The 20,301-nt window shown below is 42.3% G+C and overlaps 1 protein-coding gene across 2 annotated transcripts in view; it reads left to right on the forward strand.

Moving 5' to 3' along the window:
* Nucleotides 1-20,301, forward strand: part of GAK (cyclin G associated kinase) — an 82,097-nt gene that overhangs the window by 51,715 nt on the left and 10,081 nt on the right. The window contains exons 16-22 of one of the 2 annotated variants that reach the window (XM_026672993.2): nt 416-610; nt 2,202-2,319; nt 3,085-3,164; nt 5,758-5,951; nt 6,149-6,304; nt 7,499-7,987; nt 12,692-12,856. In XM_026672993.2, coding sequence (XP_026528778.2) covers nt 416-610; nt 2,202-2,319; nt 3,085-3,164; nt 5,758-5,951; nt 6,149-6,304; nt 7,499-7,987; nt 12,692-12,856 — 1,397 coding nt within the window. The remainder of the gene's footprint in view (nt 1-415; nt 611-2,201; nt 2,320-3,084; nt 3,165-5,757; nt 5,952-6,148; nt 6,305-7,498; nt 7,988-12,691; nt 12,857-20,301) is intronic. The other variant, XM_026672994.2, reaches the window with a different exon arrangement.

Genomic DNA, 20,301 nt, shown 5'->3' on the forward strand with positions numbered 1-20,301 from the left:
TGTGGTTCAGCCATTGATCTAAAGCAGTGATTCTCAACTTGGCAACTTAAAGATGTGTGGGCTTCAATTTGCAGAATTTCCTTCCAGCCATCCTGGCCAGATAATTCTGAGACTTGAAGTCTGCACATCTGAAAGCTATCAAGGTTAAAAAACACTGGTCTATGGCAAGTATGTCTCCTAATTATGGAACTATACAAACTGAAAAAAATGGCTTTATTCTTTTCAGACTATCTCTGTGTTACAATACTGTTTAACTACGTACAGCTTAGGAATAGTAGGAGAAAGAATACATGCCTTTGCACACTTACTGATGAGTTTGACTACTCTGATATGTATGCTTGAAGCTGTATTGCGTTGACTTGGCTCATGCAGTCTTCTTTGACTGTATACATTGACTATTCTTGTATGTTCCCAGATATATTGAATATATGTGTGACATGATGGCGGATGAGCCCATAATTCCTCACAGCAAGCCAATCCTCATAAAGTCAATCATCATGACTCCAGTTCCTCTCTTCAGCAAGCAGCGCAACGGCTGCAGGCCTTTCTGCGAAGTTTATGTTGGAGATGAAAGAATAACCACTACCTCACAAGAATATGATAAAATGAAGTAAGTGGGATTTTCCGACAGCCACTATTTTGTCTCTTGCGGTGATGATGTGTAGGGTGGGGAGGACATCCATTGGTGCCCTAATATCTAACACAGCTTTATAGCTGGCGTAGTCAATTAGAGTTGACTATCAGATGCAGATACTAATTCATGCAATGGCTATTTTAAGAGATGTTTTATTTGATTATTGTGCAAAAAATCTCCCTGGATTGATTCCTATTAAAAGCATCCCTGTCTTCGATTTATGAAGTAAAAGATGAAGCGTAAAGGGGACATTGGGAAGAAAGAGAGAAATCCCAGAGTTCTTAAGTGTAGAAAGAAAAGGCTGGTGGACTGGCTTTGTTCACTGCCTTCCCCTGCTTTAGCCTGGAGGCTAAGCTGGACATCAGATGAAAAAGAGCCAGAGATGGTCAGTCTTTCAAGTTTTAGATGTTCGTTTAAAGTAAAGGCAGATTTGCCTGAATTTTGTACTCTTTGGAGTTCAGTTATGTTAATCAGCCATTTCCGTCATCCAGTGGTCATGCAAGCTGAGGATTGATGGGAGTAGCACTATAATATATATGGGGGGAGGGCTTGTGATTTGAGAAGGTTATCCTGCAGCGTGGTATGAAATGGCTCTCTCTCTCTCAAAAAAAACCCCATTTAATCTTGGCATGTTTACAACTAGAATCCAGTGTTAGTGAGCAACAGGAAGTGGTAAATACCTGCTGCAAATATTAATACCTCATTTTAGAACAGGAATCCCCTGAAATGTGCTTGTGCAAGGAAGGTTTGTAGTTTTGTGCTTGGTTGATCAGTTTGCACGGTACTTAGCCAGACTTTCACAGAAACAATGGAGTTCCCAGATCGGTTCATAATCTGATTTTGGGTTGAAAGAGATAAAAGTTTGTTATTTAATGACCACACCAGAATAACAGTTTGGGTATGGCTAATCTTCATCCCTTTTTACATTTTCAAGGTAGGCAGGACCATCCCAAAAGTCTATTTTTGGTTAAATGTAGGTAGACAAAGATGGATTTGCTTTAACTAATCCTAGTTTATAATACTGTAATACTTATAATACTGTAGCTGTATGAACAATCCTTAAATATTTGTCGTGAGCTGGTTTAGTCCAATAGTTCTACTAGGCTAGAAACCAGGAAACCAAGAGTTTTAGTCCCACCTTAAGGCATGAAGTCAGCCATTGGGTTAGTTCCCTTCTCTTGTCCTTAGGAAGAAAGCAATGGCAAACCACTTCCAAAAAACCTTGCCGAGAAAACTGCAGGAACTAATCTGGATAGTCTGTGACTTGAAGGCACACATATACACAGCGCAACTTTAAGTAAAACTGAACTATCTATTTTTTAGTCTATGACCATATCTTTTAATAAACTAAAATGAATTATTTTTGACTTTTGTATACCTGTAGAAGTCAAAATCAAATTAGGGGATATTAATTTGACTTCTGCATGGTGTGCATGACTGCCCCAGGTGCAAGAGGGCAGAAGTGTTGGAATATCTTCAAATAGGGAAGCAATGAACTAATAAACCGGTAGAATGAATTACAGTTGCATTCAGATCTTAAAATCACGTCTATGCTTATCCTCCTTAGGGATTTCAAAATGGAAGATGGGAAAGCAGTCATCCCATTAGGCATCACTGCCCAAGGAGATGTCCTCATTGTGATATATCATGCCAGGTCCACTTTGGGTGGCAGACTCCAAGCCAAGGTAACCGTCAACCTGGAGATTTCTGTGCTCATCAGTTCTGAAAACGTTTATTGAGCACCTCAGGGTGGAGCTTTGTTCTTACCAGTGGGTTGGATTTTTTTTTTTTCCTTTTTAATATTCTATAAATAGGAAACCATTTCCTCATTTTTACTTTACTGCTTTCCTGAGCTCAACTGATTTTTCTAAACAAAGTTGTGTAAGTTATAAATAAAATAATTATTGGAGATTATGTAACCGCAACAGCTGCAGATAAATGTCAAACGTTCCAGTGAGATTTTTAGAGTTAAGTGCTGTGGTTTGATCTTTGAGAACCAGCCTTTTTTAAAAATTAAACATTTAAAGAGAAATATAAATATGAATTTTCTGCCGATTGCTGCAGAAAACTCAGATTGTCCTGTATCTAACAGTAATTGAAACGCTTGAGATTGATTCACAATAACACTTAGCCACTAATTCAGCTTTTTTGTTGGCCAAGATAGTCCTGGCTGACTTTGATTCTAGCTGCCTGAGCCTAGAAGAAAAAAAAAAGACCTGGCTTCAAATGCTATGAATAAATATATCGACAGCAGGAAATCATTGGGATGCAAGATAAACTGTTCCAGGGCCAAAGGCCTTTTAACACAAGATTGGCAGTCAGAAAATATGTGTAATGAAATGCTGAAGGTGGTCAGATGAGGATTTGTGTCTTCGGGACATATTGCTTCACTAGCATGTCTTAATTCCTTCTTCTTCTTCTTCGTCTTTTTTTTTTTGTTCCTTTTCAAGATGGCATCAATGAAGATGTTCCAGATCCAGTTTCATACAGGATTTGTACCTCGCAATGCCACCACTGTGAAATTTGCAAAGTATGTTGATCACGTCTCTATAGGAAATGCTTCCCAACACTTCTCGTACTTGCATTCGTATTCGTTCGGTTTTTTTGAACACTGGTAGTCCTCCACTTACGACAGTTCATTTAGTGACCATTCAAAATGACAGTGGCACTGAAAAAAAGTGACTTAGGACTGTTTTTCGCACTTAGGCCCATTGCAGCATCCCCAGGGTCATGTGATCAAAAATTCAGGCGCTTGGCAACTGGTTCATATTTTATGACGGTTGCAGTGTTTCTGGGGTCATGTGATTCCCTTTTGCGACCTTCTGACAAGCAAAGTCACAATGGGGAAAGCCAGATTAACTTTAACAACTGTGTGACTTAACAGCTGCAGTGATTCACTTAAAAACTGTGGGAAGAAAAGTTCTCACATGGGGCAAAATTCACTCAGCAACTGTCTCGCTTAGCATCAGAAACTCGAAACATCGAGGACTACCTGTAGAGCATCCTCCAGTACCGTTCTTCAGCCTTTTTTCAGCCCAGTGGACAACATAATTGCTACTTCAGAGACCAAAGTACTGGGGAGCAACCAGATTTTTCTTCAGCCATACTGTCATGCCCCTGTTGGAATCTGATTTGGAGGGGGAGGTCGAACAGCTGACAGGGAGTGGGAGTGTGGCTCCAGTGGCTGTGAAGGAAACTGGGGAAAGGCACAGTTCGGTTGGGCATTCAGAGGAAGACCCAGGCCCACCCCATCTTCATCCTAGGGCACGCAGGGAGGAACGGATAAGGGAGCAACAAGGGTTACGGGGGAGAAAAAGGCCCTCATTCCCTTCATTAGCTACAGCTGGGAAAACAGGATAAAAAGGGTGTTTGCGCACAGAACCTTGCTGGAAGCAAAGTGTGTATTATCTTTGTTTGCCACATCTTATCTGGGTTCTGGCATCCTGCCAACTGTGTATTTCATTATCTTTTGGAAGTCTGCAATTCCTTATCTTGCCCTGTCTCGTTAATTGCTGCAGCGTGGCTTGTGTTGGTTTTTATTTATAATTTATATGTACTTTGGGTTCGGACTGAATTTCTTCCCTTTAAAAACTGTTCTTGGGAGAGTTTTTTCTCCAGCCAATGATAACTGGACATTGGGGGCCAAGTTAGAGGAATTAAAGGGACTTTACCTACTTTTATGACTTTGTTGCTTTTGTGCCATGCCCTGGGGTCATCACACATACCTTGGACCAGGGGTCTTCAAACTTGACAGCTTTAAGACTTGTGGACTTCAACTCCCAGAAGTCCTCCTCCAGTCATGTTAGCTCAGGAATTCTGGGAGTTGAAGTCCACAAGTCTTAAACTTGCCAAGTTTGAAGACCCTTTTGCCTTGGACTCTTATGTGGATGCTAATGGTTGTAACATGAATCAGAATGGAGAGATCAGGGGGTAGAGGATGGCTGCATCCCACAAAGGAGCCTCTTTTCTAAATGCCTTCATATGGAGATTCTCCATGTTTCTGACTGCGGCATTTGATGTGGCTTCTGACCGCTTCAGAGTGAAGATAAAATAGACCCCAAATGCTGAGCTCTGAAGCAAAATGTGGGTTGTTCTAGGTTTGGGCAGACATAATACAGGTAGTCCTTGGCTTACAACAGTTAATTTAGTGACCGTTCGAAGTTGCAACATCCCTGAAAAAAGTGACTTACGACCGTTTTTCACAATTAACGGCGGTTGTAACACACACACACACACACACGGTCACATGATTTACATTTGGATGCTTGAGAGCTGACTCACATTTATGATGGTTGCAGTGTCCCAAGGTCATGTGTGATCCCCTTTTGTGACCTGACAAGCAAAGTCAGTGAGGAACCGTGTTGCTAATTTAACAGCTGCAGGGATTCACTTAGCACATGCGGCAAGAAAAGTTGTAAAATGCAGCAAAAGTTACTTCACAAATTTCTCACTTAACAACATAAATGTTGGGCTCAGTTGTGGTCGTAAATTGAGGACTACCTGTAGCTAAAACAGTAGCAGAGCTGGGTAAGAGGAATTCATATGTGTAACAGGGAGAGTTAAGACTGGAAGTAAATAATCCTGAGACCTAATTTGCAGCTCTTTTCTCTAATTCATATTATTTCTACTTGTTTTTCCGATGTGGTTTCATTATCATTAACCCCAATTACCCCAATTTTACCCTTGTAAAGTGATGATTAACAACTCTTGTTCTAAGATCGGATTTTTCTTCAACATTTAAGAGACAGGGTGGGGGAATCCTCTTATTATTCCATGAAAACCCAGGTTCTTTGTCCTATATTTCATCATGATGGACTTTTATAGAGGACTAAAACAGCTAAAGTCACAATTTTGGGGTGGGCTGCCTTTGCAAGCCTCACGGAAGCCAATTAAATTTGTTTTAAGGCAGGGCTGTGGACCGGATGCATCATGCGCTAGCCATGCCCATGCCCATGCCCAGTTTAGTGAAGGGGGGGAAAAAAATTCCCAGTGCGTCACATGGCGCCACGAGTTTGACACTCCTGTTTTCAGGGTCCTTACCATCTTGCTTCAAGAGGTTTCCCTCTGCCATTTCCTTTTTAAGAAAAAAAGCAGCGCTTCTAACTAACGTAATAATCCTACAGGTATGATCTGGATGCCTGTGACATTCAAGAGAAGTATCCTGACTTGTTTCAAGTGAATCTAGAAGTAGAAGTAGAGCCACGAAACAAGCCCATCACGGAACGAGCTCCCTGGGATAACTTGAACATCAAAGGCCTAAATCCCAAGATCCTTTTTTCCAGCCGGGAAGAGCAGCAAGAGATTTTATCAAAATTTGGTAAGGAAAAAAAGAAAGAACGCCCACTTAAACTCTCCGTAACCTTCCTTTTCACTCTCTACTTGAGTAGTTTCCCCCACCCACCCCCTTTTTTTTTAAGCACTTAAAGAGAAAGCCAGTTTCCGAAAGAGGCGGGTCCTTAAAAAGGATGCTTTTATATTCCTGGGGTTTGATTGTTATTTCTTTTAACCTGATAGGAAAGCCTGAACTGCCCAGGCAGCCAGGGTCAACTGCCCAATACGAAGCAGAAGCATCAACCTCAGAAGCCTCCTCTGAAGGTCCCCCTGTGGAGCCAGACTCTCCAGAAAGCGGCAGCGCCGAGGCAAACTTCTTTCATACACTTGACTGGCAAGGTAACGGGAAAGGATCGGTTAACTATCCAAAGCTGTGTTGTCGCGCTTCGTTTTTTTTTCTAAACTCCTTTCTTATCCTTCTCTTAGCCTCAAAGGTTCTCAGAGCAGCTTATGGATGATTGATCTCACCCTTCGCCTTAGACTTATAATCTAAATTCAGGCAGAAAAATGGGGGGGGAGCAGGAAAGAGAGAGAGAGAGAAAGAAAGAAAGAGAGAAAATACCTGTCCTGAATCCTTATTCTTAAATCTGACCAAGTCAGCATAAAAACTCCAAACTGGTCTTTCAGTGTAGCTAATGGAAGAGCTCTGCTTTCTAGCGTGCCTTTCGTTTTAATCACACCTGCTTTGCTTCATTCCGTTATAGTCGCATAAAGAAAGCAAGCAGTTTTTGCTTCCTCGGTTCCTCTCGATTATGATGGATATGATTTTCTGAAGCACTTTTCTCTCAATTCATGTCGTTGGCGAAACACCTCACTTAAAGTTTCTTTTTCAAGATGGAGAGGTTTCCGCTGCCGGCCGTTTCACTGTGTCTGACCGTTTCTTTCTCTAGCCTTTCCAGAGGCAAAAGAGGTCTCTGGACTTGGTGTCAGTGGCACTAAGGACACTCTTCTTCAAACTGGGCAGTCTCAAAATGTGGGAATTGTAATTTCCCAAGATTCTCGGCGGTAATCATGCTAACTAGGAGATTCTAGGAGTTTGCACTCGTGTCAGAAGCACCAAGGAGCTTCTGGGTTGAAAGGACTAGCCAGTGACATGTTTCCCAGGGGACGCCCATTTGGGGGTTCCTTTCATGCCCCCCGCAGGAGCTGGAGCAAAGGACAGGAGCTCATCCCACCACATGGCATCACTTGGGTCTCTAACGCAGGCTTGCTAACCTCCAACCCAGCGTCCTAACCAGGCAAGCCACCAAACTCCTGTTCTAGGAGTTGAAATCCACGTCTCTCAAGGCTGTGCTAAGACTTGGCAGCCATGGCAATTTGGAGGAGTGCTGCTTGGAGCTTTATCAAAATGCCCCAGGGGAAAAGTGGTTGTTGACATATAAAGTTATATTCCTCTGAAGTCAGCCGTTTGAGTTCAGCAGGTGCCTTTGGATGAATTGTTATGTTGATAAGAGAATCCCATATGCTTTGCATTGAATTCTTCAGGGAAAGGCATATGAATATGGACAAACTTCTCTTTTTTTTAATAAACAGAAGGAAAACAGTCTGAAACTGCTCCTGAAGGTTCCTTTCCTCAAGAGAGTCTTGGGCACGATGAAGAAGAGGAGGAGAACGAACCTTCCAATGAGGAATTCTCTGCATTCCCTGATGATGTTGGACCTTTGGAGGATAGAGAGTTGCACCTCCTGGAAGAGAAAGATGGCAAACATTTTTTTGAAGCTGCCTTTGATATACCAGCTGCTCAGTCAGAAGAAGCTCCTGAAGTACACAGCATTGACTTGCTCGGGCTGGATTCAGAGGCTACTCCTGAACTGCTCCAACCTCCAACGGAGATGAAGAGTTCTTCCAGCAATGCAGACTTGCTGAATGGGCTCTTTGTTGGTAGCACTCCAGACATTTCAGAAGATTCAACTGCAGACCTCCTGGGTGGAGGAGCAGAGTTTTTTTTTGGTGGCCAGCCCCAGGCCTCAGCAAATTCCCAGGGCAACAGTTCCTCAGCAGCAGCCACCTCTTCTTCTACAGGTAGGTACCTTGAGTGTCCTTTTCATTGAAACTTTGGCCTGTGGAGCAGCTGAGTAAAAGATAAGACAACTTTTCGTTCCCTTTGGCATTTTGTGGCAAATCTGTGATTAAGAGAGCAGGGCTTCCGAATGTCATCTGACAAGCCCCACCTTTTCTGCCATTTTTTTGTCCCTTATAGTGAGTTTTACACACACACACACACACACACGAGCTTGTGAAGAGTTTTTTTTCTTCCATTAGTCTTTCCATCGAACCCAGGGGTGTTTTCTGCTCTAGAGTATAAAATGAAATGTTTCAATAGATCAGAGGTCTCCAAATGTGGCAACTTTAAAGACTTGGGGACTTCAACTCCCAGAATTCTGGAAGTTGAAGTCCCCAAGTCTTTAAAGTTGCCAAGTTTGAGGACCCCTGCAATAGATTCTTGATCTTGGAAAATCTCAGCTTTTTTAATTGGATTTTTTTTTAAATTGTACAGTTCTAGCCTTTGGGTTTACAGCACAACAAGTTCTATATAAATGTGTTAGGAGGAGTAGAGAAATGAAAAAAAGATTATGCTGATCATTAATATAGTGATTGTTTGGTTTAATCTATCAGTAGTTCCTGCTGCTATTACAACTTGTTATCTTACCTTAAAGCAGGGGTGGGCAAACTTTTTGGCTCGGGGGCCACATTGACTTTTAAAATTTGACAGACGGGCCGGGTCAGCACAAGATTTTTTGGGAATCGCCCCCCTTTCCCCCCCTCTTCTCCTCCTTCCCCTCCCCTCGGAGGCCACCTGAATCAGGAGTTGCTACCGCCGGCGCGGCTCCGCACGGCTCCAGTCCCGCGTTGCCTCGGGAAGGGAAAGGCAAAAAGGAAGAGCCGCGGCGGTGCTTTGCAACGGCAGCAGCGGCACCAGAGGCTCAGGCTCAGCGGCTCCTGGTTTTGGACTGGAGCCGCGCGGAGCTGCGCCGGCGGTAGCAACTCCTGACAGCCCCAGCCAGACACCTGAGCAGAGCCCGGGCGGAACTGCCTGTTGCTGCTGCCGGAGCACTGCCGGGTCGCCTCCTCCAAGCAGCCCACCCGCCCGCCCACCCACCGGGCTTCCCCTCCGCCACGCAGCTCGGGGCCAGGCGCGAGCGCCCGTGAGTTAAAAGGAAGCCGAAAGTTGCTGGGAAGTTGCTCAGGTTTCCGGGGCTTCCAGGCTTAAACTTTGCACAGGCGGGGCGTTCCCGCTGAGGAGCAGGTTCCGCCGGAGGACGGGCTGCTTGAGGAGGCGACCGGCGGTGCTCCGGGTTTCCCCTCCGCCACGCGGCTCGGGGCCAGGTGCGAGCGCCCGTGAGTTAAAAGGAAGCCGCAAGTTGCTGGGAAGTTGCTCGGGTGCTGGGAGCAGGCTTTTAAAGTGCCGCCTGAGCAGGACTGGGCACCAAGGACTGGACAGGGCACCAAGGCAGGGCAAGGCTCCACCAGCAGCGGCCTAGCTTTAGGTGGCTCCAAGCAGCCCGCTCCAAGCAGCCCGCCTGCCCGCCGGGCGGAACCCTTCCCGCTCCTCGGCCGGAAGACGCTCCCGCCTGCAAACTTTGCCTTTGCAAAGTTTAAGCCTGGAAGCCCCGGAAAAAAAAGGGGGATCGGCGGGGACTCACCTTCGGAGAGGTCGCACTCGAAGGTGATTTCAAACTCCCAGCCGAGGCCTTTGCAAAGTTCTTCTTTTCTTTCCTACCCCGAGAGCGCTCCGCACCGTTTTGCAGCTTTGGGGGCCATGCGGCGCAGGGCAATATGCCATGCCCAGCGATTTTTTTTCAGGTGCGGGCCGGATTGGACAGACCAACGGGCCGGATGTGGCCCGCAGGCCGTAGTTTGCCCACCCCTGCCTTAAAGGCAAAGGCAGGAGCTGGAAAGCAAGAATGGTTAAAATCTGGTTCTAAATCTTAAGAGGTGTGTGCTTGTAGTTTAATATCATCTAAGAATAATGGAATCCATATTAGCTTTATTTTTGAGTACTATCAATGGTAGCTATTGCCGGTGGTCGTTGTTTACCAACTGCTTTGTTTAGTGACCAAAGTTATAGCAGTTTTTTTTCTTTTTTAAAAAAGAGCTTTGCAACCAATCCTTGTATTTACAGCCGTTTACTACATCCCATCGTTATGTTATGCTGTTGGGCACTTTTGGGCACAGTTCTGCTTTTTGAAAGCTGGTTGTGAAGCCATTTATGAGCTTCACAACCAACATCCTAAAAAGCTGAAATTAATGGAAAACGCAGAAGTGAAATTGCAAGTCATAATCCTGAGATGTCTTGCTTAACAACCATGGTGGCTCATTTAATGATGGAATTGCTTAAGTCTGGGATGATCATCTGATTTTTCACTTAATGACGGTGGCACATAAGGTTGTTGGTCTCAGTTGTAGCTGGTAAATGAAGACTATCTGTACTTCATAGTCATAGCAACTTGCAAACTTTCAAAATCAGAAATTATTGGTTTTTTTTTAAGGAAATAGAGTTAATGCAATAATATTGGGCAGCACAGTGGCTCAGTGGTTAAGACGCTGGGCTTGTCATTTGGAAAGCCAGCAGCCCAAGTTCGAGACCTGAGCACCACACGATGGGGGTGAGGTCCTGTATTCATTCCAGCTCCTGCCCACCTAGCAATTTGAAACCATGCAAATGCGAGTAGATAAATAGGTACCACTACAGTGGGAAGGTAACAGCACTCCGTAACGTCATGCTGGCCACATGACCATCAAAATGTCTCCAGACAGTGCTGGCTCAGTGGCCTTGAAACCGAGATGAGCACTGTCTCCTAGAGTCACCAATGAGTAGCAGAGTGAAATCTCAGAGACTCCTTTACCATTACTTTTTTATTGGAAAGACAGGCCAGTGCTCACACATTTTTTTCCTATTCTGTTTCTGTATGCTGAATGAATGTTTCAACTGGGTTCTGACTGCCTGTTTTTCCCATTCAAGGGATCTTATTGATACCACGGGCTATTTCCAAATGGAAAGAGATTATGGAACAGGGGTGTCTTATGGGTTAAGACCGTTGGACAGTATAATGGCACAATGAACGCTCCATTTAACCCTAAAATGTCTCTTCTTTCATTCTTCATAAGGTTTAAAATGGTATCTTATAATGTTAAAGTAGATTTCCGTAGAGTTTTGGGGCAAATTGTTTTAGTTAGTTTCAGTTCTGGCCCAATGTGATGGAAAATCTGGTCCAACACATATAGAGGGTGCCATGGTCTTGAAACTAATTGTAGCATAACAAATTTATAAAATTTAGGCAGGGATGTTAAGCATTTTCTCTGAACATTAAATGGTTCGTTTAGAATTTGGCAGCCAAGGAAGGTTGCCTGTATGTCAACTGATTTGGTTCTTGATTTGGTTCTTGATCAGTCTGTCTCCTTTCTGAATTCCAGTCACTGCATTTGCTCTCAGAATCTGACTGGAGAAAGGTGTGATTAATTGCACATTCCTAGAAACTATGAAAACCAGTGTGTTCACCCTTGCGGTTTTCAGTTTGTCTTGTATCCCGCTGCAAAGTTTAGCCACCTCCCTCAAAATCTCAGCAGAATGTAGAATTAAGGATGGACTCTCGTAATGGCTGGAAAAACAGTGGGAACTTTCATTCAAAACTGAATAAACTCTGTGTGTAATACGTATGGTTTTACCTGTTGAGATCCTGCCCTCTCAATCTGTTATAAATGAAAGTTTGCCCTTGAGGAAGCAAGGTTGTTCTAATGATTGCAATACGCCTTGACATCAGACGAGGGCAACTATGCTGTAATTGTTTGGAACAGGATTGCGTGTTGGGTGTTTATGAAAATTGCCTCGTTTATTATTATATTCATCTGCTGATGTGTGATGATGAAAACAATCAATGATGAATGAGCAGGTTAGTTTTGGTTGAAACGATGAGAGGTGGTTGGAGCGGATTGCTAATCCGAGCAACTTTACACATCTTAGTTTCTAGGAGCCTTGACTCTTAAAACCTTTAAGTGGCAAGGTGGAGCATCTGCCAAATTTCCCGCTGGCCACAGTGTGGCGTTCCCTGCTGGATATAAATATGGTTCCTGAGCAGTTGCAGTCAGTTTTTGCTTGACAGTAGGCAGTGAAATACCTTCAGGCTGGGAGCTGCTTTTCTGTTTATTTTTCTTTTCTTCCCTTCCCTTTTGTAGCTTCTTTTGAAAAAAAAAAAAAAATCAATAATGCCTTCCCTTCTGACTGGTACAGTATAACTTTTCTCCTTCCGTTCGGGTCACTAGGGCCACAGGGGTTTATTATTATTATTTTTTTGTAAAGGAAGCCCTGTTAGGTTTCCTTCTGCTGATGAGTTTTGTGCTAATTTCAGTTTGCCGGCCGGCTTTCTTTTAGTATAAAACTTAGTTGGCTTTTTTGTGGGTTTCACAGGTTGCTGCCTTTTCTTTATTGGGAGTCGAGAGACTTTTTAAGAGGCTGAACGATACAGATTATCTGAGGCATTGTTACAGAAGATTGTTGCTCTTTCTGATGTTATATAATAGTAATTAAGCCCTAACAATAGTCAAGGTTTGTGCAAAGCTCAGTCTTAACATCTAGAAAGAATTTATCCTTAATATGCCTTGTGTTGGCACTTCCTCGGGGCTTGCTATATTTGCCAGAGCAGAATCTTAACTTTTTGCTTGCCTTATTTCTGGAAGCATCTCAAGTTAACACCAGCAATGTTGTGTTGTGTTTTGTTTTATCTTTAGCTGGCCAGTTTGACCCATTCACAGTCAATGCAGACAGTCCAACTCTTACCGGTCCTGACCTCTTTGGTGACTTTCTTAGTTCAAATGCACCAGCTGTACCTGCAGTGTTTCCTTCCACACACAGTGCACCGCCTCCCTCCTCTAGCACAGACTTCCTTAATTTGGGTAAGTGGATGTATCCCTTGCTTTCCTGCTTTCCTTCTCTCTTTCCTTCCCTTTCTCCCCCCACCCACCCACCCCCCTAAATCACATGGCCTGTTGAGATTAGTTAAGTTGGATTAGTGTCAAACAAACTTTGTGATGGCACTGCTATGGACAAGCCTTCTGTTGTCGATATAAACTTGTAACTCCTCATATAATCTGGGGAATGTTTTGCCAACTGACATCTTCTTTTGTCTTCAGATTCTTTTGGGGTGCAAAGGCAGAGTTACATTGGGAAAATCATCCCAACGTATAATATTTTAAAATATAAAAAGGCACTCAAGACTCTGTCATTTTGTCCAATTAGCCCTAAGCAGGCAAAATCTCTTCTTTGAGATATATATATATCCGAACAAAGCTGAATTATATATATATATATATATATATATATATATATATATATATATATATATATATATATATATATATATATATATATATATATATATATAAATAATTCAGCTTTGTTAGAGTATTTCCCACGTCATAGTAGTTGTGCTTTTAAAGTTGTAGCGACGTTTGGCAGAATCTCATCTGCCATCATCAGGCTTCTGATGATGGCAGATGAGATTCTGCGCAACGTCGCTACAACTTTAAAAGCACAACTACTATGACGTGGGAAAATACCTGAACAAAGCTGAATGCCATACATGTAAGTACCCGTGAAAACTTAAGAAAACAAATATCTATCTATCTATCTATCTATCTATCTATCTATCTATCTATCTATCTATCTATCTCCTCTCTGCCACATAACTGGTCAGGTGTAATATGAAGTTGGTGCCATCTTTAAGTAACAGGCATCATGGTTCTCGATGTTCTGTTTTGTGTAACTTAGAAATACTGTCGTTTTGCCTTAAAAACAGGAGTGGCCAACTTTTCCACAACCCTTGCGAAAAAGGGGGGAGGGGTTGGTAAGTGCTTCAGGAATCACAAAGGGTCCACTTTTGCTTAAGAGTGAAACTATGGAAGAACTAAAAACTTGTTATAAATTTTTTTATAGGCCCATTTCCGAAGGCCTTTGCCTTCAGTCATCTTTAAGGAGCTTCTGATTGGTAGTTAGCTATGAAACTTCTCAATAGCCAATAAGATGATGGGAAAGATGGAGCAGTCTTGTTTTGAACACCACACTAGTGGCTTATATCTTTTCCAGCCTATTGCTTTTAGAAATCAGTTTCTTGTACTGTTAACGGCTTAAAGCTGATGCATACTCTTGAGGTAAACCAATTTGCTTGTGATATTCTGAAGGGTGATAAAAGTCTCCTGCAACTTTCTCTAATTTAAATGTGTCATGTTCGACATTAAGAATATAGTGGTGAGTTCTATAATAAAGAATTGTGTTGTGTTGATGGCTCCTGAGGTGGAATCCAGATCTCTACCAGGACGATAGTGTAGTTCATTGTCTGTGATTTTTTGTATTCTCTCTCTTTCAAACAGCTAGTCAGAATTCTATGGGTAGTGGGCATGTCTTCCCTCCCCCAAATGGTGTTTACTTCCTGTAAATTATTTTGTGCTTCTGAAAATCTTGGTGCTCTTCCACCTACCACCCAGCCAACTAAAATTTTAATCATAGAATCGCTGAGTTGGAAGACACATTTCTAGGGCATTGATCCAACTCCCTTATTCAGTGCACAAATCAAAATTAAACTATCGTCTCTATTCTGTATATTGTTTACATATGTTAAGTGAAGAAGACTACACCACTTCCTAAGGTAACTGATTCCATTTCTTGACTGATCTTACTACATTGTCTTTTAATTTACAATCATTATTCCATGTCCTGCGCAATAGGACATTTTTATTCCATGCTGGTACAGAGAAATATTGTCTTGGCTACCTTCTGCATAGGGCATTTAATGAATCTTGGAGCATTGCTTCCCATGTTCTCTCTTCAAGAGTTTATATTACCATTTCTCTCTCTCTCTCCTTATCAGATCTAATTTCTGGCCCTCTTATCATTCCCACTGCCCTTCATTCCAATTTGTTTCAAACTTTTTAAAAATATGGGGCATAGAATTAGATGTAATATCTAAGATGATATCTGACCAGTATGGAATTCTTCCATTTTTCAAAAACTTACGTTAATACAGCCTAAAACCCAATTTTCCCTGTTTGCAGCCACATTATATTGCTATATTGCTGTTAACGTAGGCTTGGGTTAAAACCATTTTACGGATGTAAGAGGCAGTGTGCAGAAAAATAATACAAGTGCGGATTATTTCTGTTAGATTGGATATCTAACCTATGAGAATCAGGGGTATACAAAGTATTAATTATACTCAGTAGCTCATTTGAGTTCAAATTCTCTGGAGTTTAAAAAGAAGACAGACTAAATGAATAACAAACAGCTCACTGTATTAAAATATAAATTTATTCTCGGTGTTAAGTATCTAGAGAGTTACCTTCATTTATTTGTAAAGAAAAATAAGTGCTAGAGAAGTAGGTGTAGACATCTGTGTTGGCTATGATTCTACATTCTTTCTTCCCATGTTGGCAACAACACAATTATCTCTGGTATTTACCTAACTCAATGTTTTCCAGTGCATTTATTTTCCAGAAAAGTGTGTTGTCCTTTTACATTCTAAAAAATTATTGAGGTTAAAAAAACAACATACACGTCGTAAACAATGAACCATCTCCGTATATATTGCTTATTTGCATAGATTGTCCATCAAGCAGAGAGAAGGCTGATAGAAAGATCTCTTCCTTTTTCTTGGCTAGTTCACAGCGATCTGATGTATCTAAAAATGTCTTGTGTATAAAAAACATTCTGTTTCTATAACTGTACATAGGAGTAGCTGTCATTGGATGGGTGTCTGTTTAAATAGGCAGAAAAGCAAATACAGAAACTAATGCCCTTTTTGTATTAAGTCTGAACTGAGATGGCACCACATATGCGGTTGTTATTCAGGCTCCTCTCCTGATTAAATCTATAAATAACAGTTTGTAGAGTCCGGAAAAGATCTCTCTTGCCGGCTTAATAGCACATCTGCTCCATGCTTTGGATAAAGATGCACAAAGCTTTTTAAAAATGATTGCGTCATCTGTTAGAGGGTTTTAGTAGTCTTGCTGTAAGACCAGGTTGGACAGTGGCTTTTTGACCTCAATGAAATCTTGTGTAACCAATATAATAATTTAAACTTTTGTGGCTGTCTGTCCCCCCCCCCCAGCTATCCAATTTAACATGCACGTGATTTAAAAAAGGGGGGGAAATAAGAAAGATATCACCCTCATTTTCTGTTAAAATAGCAGGTGTCTTCTGCCTGGCTATTTACAGCAAATCTTTTAGTGTAACAGCCGGGGGGGAGAAAGAGCAATAAAGTCAAAATGTCCATTAAATTTAAATGGGTATTACATACCTGCATAAGTTGATGAATGGAGATTTTCCACCTGCAGAAAATGAAAAATGACAATACTATGCAGGAACAGAGAGATACATTGTATGAAAAGATTTCGGTCTGTTAATTTGTAACTGTTAAACTGAGGGTCTTATACAATCCTGAGTGTGTATCTAAATGATGTGTTACAAAATATTTCACTTTAATGTTGAAATAACTTTCATAGTAACCTTGGACAGAAGCCTATAGGGAAATAAAAATAGTCTTCAATGCAATTGTCTTTTTCATGGAATGGTTTAAGGAATGTATTCTTATCTTCCTATTGAAGCTGTCCTCAGGTTGACATTACTTAGATTTCTTGAACTAAACTCTTAAAATTGCCAGCTGACATGGCTGGAAATATCGAGAATGCTGGTCTGTGTAGTTCACCAACTTATGAATGTTTATCCTCCTCTGACTTCGGCTCATTTAACATCTAGAGCAATTGACAATTGTGGTTTGTCGTCCCCCGTCTCCCCTGCCCTAAATCCAATCTCTTCATTCTCAGAGTAAGCTAAGGCCTTACAGACACGAAATCTGAGAATGGCAGTAGATCTGGCTTATGCTAAATTTGGAAGGTAAATTGAAAACACTAATCCAGCCCAACCAGAAAGCCATTTGCATTTTTTAAATGCAAATCAGTACTATTAAAAGCCAGAACTAAATGTTTGAGTGTTAAATTGAGAAAAGTGGAACGTGCAGAGATCTCAACTTTGTTAGTTTAATTGACCTGAATAGGATGCTGGTAATTGTAGAACTGGAAAATTCATAATAAGGTCCAGGAAGGACTTGCCTGTTTACCAGTAGAACAGTCGCAATAGTAATTTCTTATACTCTAGTTATAATTCTTTTATTGTGGATAACTTTGTGACAGTGTAGTTGTTATACATGCTGATACAGAATAAAGCAGGTTTTTAGTCCGATATATCCACCAGCCACCAGATTGGAGTGGCTGCTTGGAATGAAGCTCAGGTGTGTAGATATAGATACAAAGTCAAACCTGAAAAATGCAGTTTGAGTGTTAAATCGAGGCTTGGAATTGTTGCTGAACAGAAAGCAACTATAAAAGGAAAAGAGGCAGCTTAAGGTACTCTTTATGATTTGTCTAGATTAAAATATAATTTGTAAGGTGCTGCCCAGAGTCTCAATCTCATGACTCTGGGCATCAAATAATAGTTAACTTACATAAAATCACAGTAATAGCACAATAAATGCAGATTGGCAACCAAGATACCGTGTTTCTCCAACAATACGGCCTCCACCAATAGGAAGGCCCAGCATGTTTTTTTGGGCATAAAATCAAATTAAGCCCCTCCCCCAAATTTAGGCCTATTTTAAAATATGCAAAATAAGGGGAAGAGGCGGGAGACTTGCCGTTAGGAGCGCCCGGCGGGCAGGAATTCCTCGCCACCAGCCGCTCCTAACGGGCGATCATGGCCAAGCACAGAGAGCTCCCTACTCCCACCTTTGCTGCAGACACCTTTGGCACCCGCCGCTGTTGCTTTCCCTTCTGCCCATTACGCCGCCACGTTTGGAGCTGCCGCTTCCGTGTTTGGAGTGCCGTCGCCATTTGGAGCTCAAGCGCGGAGTGGCAACTCAAGCATGGCACGGCGAGCGATTTTTTATTTTGGTCAGCGAAGTTCAAAGCGAGCAAGAGAGGGAGACTGCGATGCCTCCATCTGAGATGGCAACCTCACTAGTGGATCACAGCGTGGCTGGAAGCCCGAATCGGCAGGATACGATGGCGATCATTTTGGAGCGAGAGGAAAGGAGAGAGAAGAGTTGCGGCGTAATTTGCAGGAGGAAGTGGATGTACCCCATGGCAGGAAGCCCAAGGAAGAAGGGCTGGTAGGCAACGGACAGCGTCCGTAGCTCCGGAAGCAGCCTAGAGACGCGCCCGGGAAGAGGCGCAGATGCTGCCTTGTAGTCCCCAAGCCAACTGCGTGCGCCGCCTTTAGTTATGTGCGCTCCGCGCTTTGGGCATCTCCGTGTGATCGCGACCCTGTCCTTTCCACCTGGCGCCCTTGCTGCTTTCTGGCTCTTTAGCAACTGGCTTCGTGTTTGGAGCACTGCCGCTGTTTGGAGCTCCAAGCGGCGGCGGAAAGCTCAAATGCGGAAGCTCAAACATGACGGTGGGCGATCTTTTATTTTGGTCCACTTGCGAAGTTCAGAGGCGAGCATGAGAGGAGACCGCGATGCCTTGCTAAAGAGCCAGAAAGCAGCAAGTATAAAACCAAAAGTTGGTGCAGCTGAGAACTAGAAGGAATCTATATTCAAACTTACATTATAGCAATAAGAGCCAAGTATCCCTGGTCAGATTGCCTGTAGCTTTAATTTTACAAATTAATATCCTTGACCTGCAATATATTCCCAGAAGTATTCACTTCTTTAAAAAGTGTATATATTTTATATATATATTTTTAAGTTAGAGGGCTTTCAATTGCAGACTGAATCTGTGATCCTCAAATGAGACAATTGTGTATATTGAACTTGGGTGCAAAGCTGCTGTTGTTTCTGTTGTTTCTGTCACTGATTAATGAAGCTCTTTTCATTCTCAGTTATATTGTTCTATATCAGCGTTCCCCAATCTTTTCGTCTCGGTGGACCAGCAAAAATGATGGCAGCAGGGTGAATGGGTGGAGAGGGGATAGTTTCATGCCAGTGTATGTGCTGCTTTCACAAATGCAGCTGCACACACACCAGAGGTGGGATTCAGCAGGTTCTGACCAGTTCTGGAGAACCAGTAGCAGAAATTTTGAGTGGTTCGGAGAACCAGCAAATGCCACTTTTGACTGGAGATTTTACATCCCCTGCCATGCTCACCAAGCCACGCCCAGAATCGGTAATAAAATAATTTGAATCCCACCACTTACACACACAGACACATCACTTCCACAGCCTGATTCTGAATGGGCTGTGACCCAGTGAAGGGCTACGGACCAGGGGTTGTGAAGCCCTGTTTCATACGACGATTGAGGCAATGTCCTTTTGATCTATTTAATTGAGTCTCTGTCCAAATGCAAGAAGTTAGATTTTCAAAGCAAGACATTTGTGAACCTGCCTGTTTGACTTGGAAAAGTTTTTAGCAAAGATCTTGACAGTGAAATTTCTAAAAAGAGAGGAGGCCCTGTGATCTGTAGAAGGGGCTTAGGGAGTCAAAAGATGATAGTGATTTAATGCAAGCGGGCAGCTCTGCAATTGAATTTGGATGACTTTTCTAGCTAATTAAGAGATGTTAAACGGATCTGAGGCAAGCTTAAATCTGATGTCATGCCAAACTTGTATCTTATTTTGAGGAAATCTCAACTGCCATCTTTAGTTACAGAATTAAAGGATTGTCTGAGTGCAGAAGACATCTGTTTGTACAGTAGCAACTAGAAGTTTGACAGTTGAGGCTAATAATATAGACATAATGCCTTGTGTTTTGTAGAATCTGATATCTGCCTGTGTTAACAACAAACAGCAGTTCAGTTATTTATGCTTTTATTTATGTCTTTGAGTCAGTTTTGACTCCTGGTTTTTGACCCCTCCTGGACAAGTTCCTGCAATTTTTTTGGCAAAGTTTTTTCTGAATTGGCTTCCTAGGGGTGTGAGAGAGAGTAACTCGCCCAAGGTCACCCAACTGGCTTTGGATCTAAGGCAGGACTAGAACTCGGTTTCCCAGTTTCTACCTTAATGCCTTCACCAAACTGGTTGTACATCTTTTACAAGTGCTGTATAAAACATTTGAGTCATGCTAGTTTAGCAGACATTTTAGCCGTTATTGTGAGCAGGAGTTTTCATATATTAATGGGAATTGAAGTCTACGGTTCCTGAAGTGGCTGAGATTGAGAAACATTCCATCGGAAGGCTTGCAAGGCATGACTTCCTTATTTTCAGGGTTGCTGTTTTAATAACGAAAGAATTCTGCTAGATCAGGGATCAGTCTAATAAAGTGGCCCCTTGTCATATTTCTCCTGGATGCTTGCAAGCACTATATGAAGACACATGCCTGCCTCCTTTTTTGTTTGTTGTTTGTTCCTTATCCCGCTC

The sequence above is a fragment of the Notechis scutatus genome, chromosome 2, assembly GCF_049901735.1.
Source record: "Notechis scutatus isolate UNSWTSFEM ecotype Mainland chromosome 2, rNotScu1.2, whole genome shotgun sequence".
Taxonomy (NCBI): domain Eukaryota; kingdom Metazoa; phylum Chordata; class Lepidosauria; order Squamata; family Elapidae; genus Notechis; species Notechis scutatus.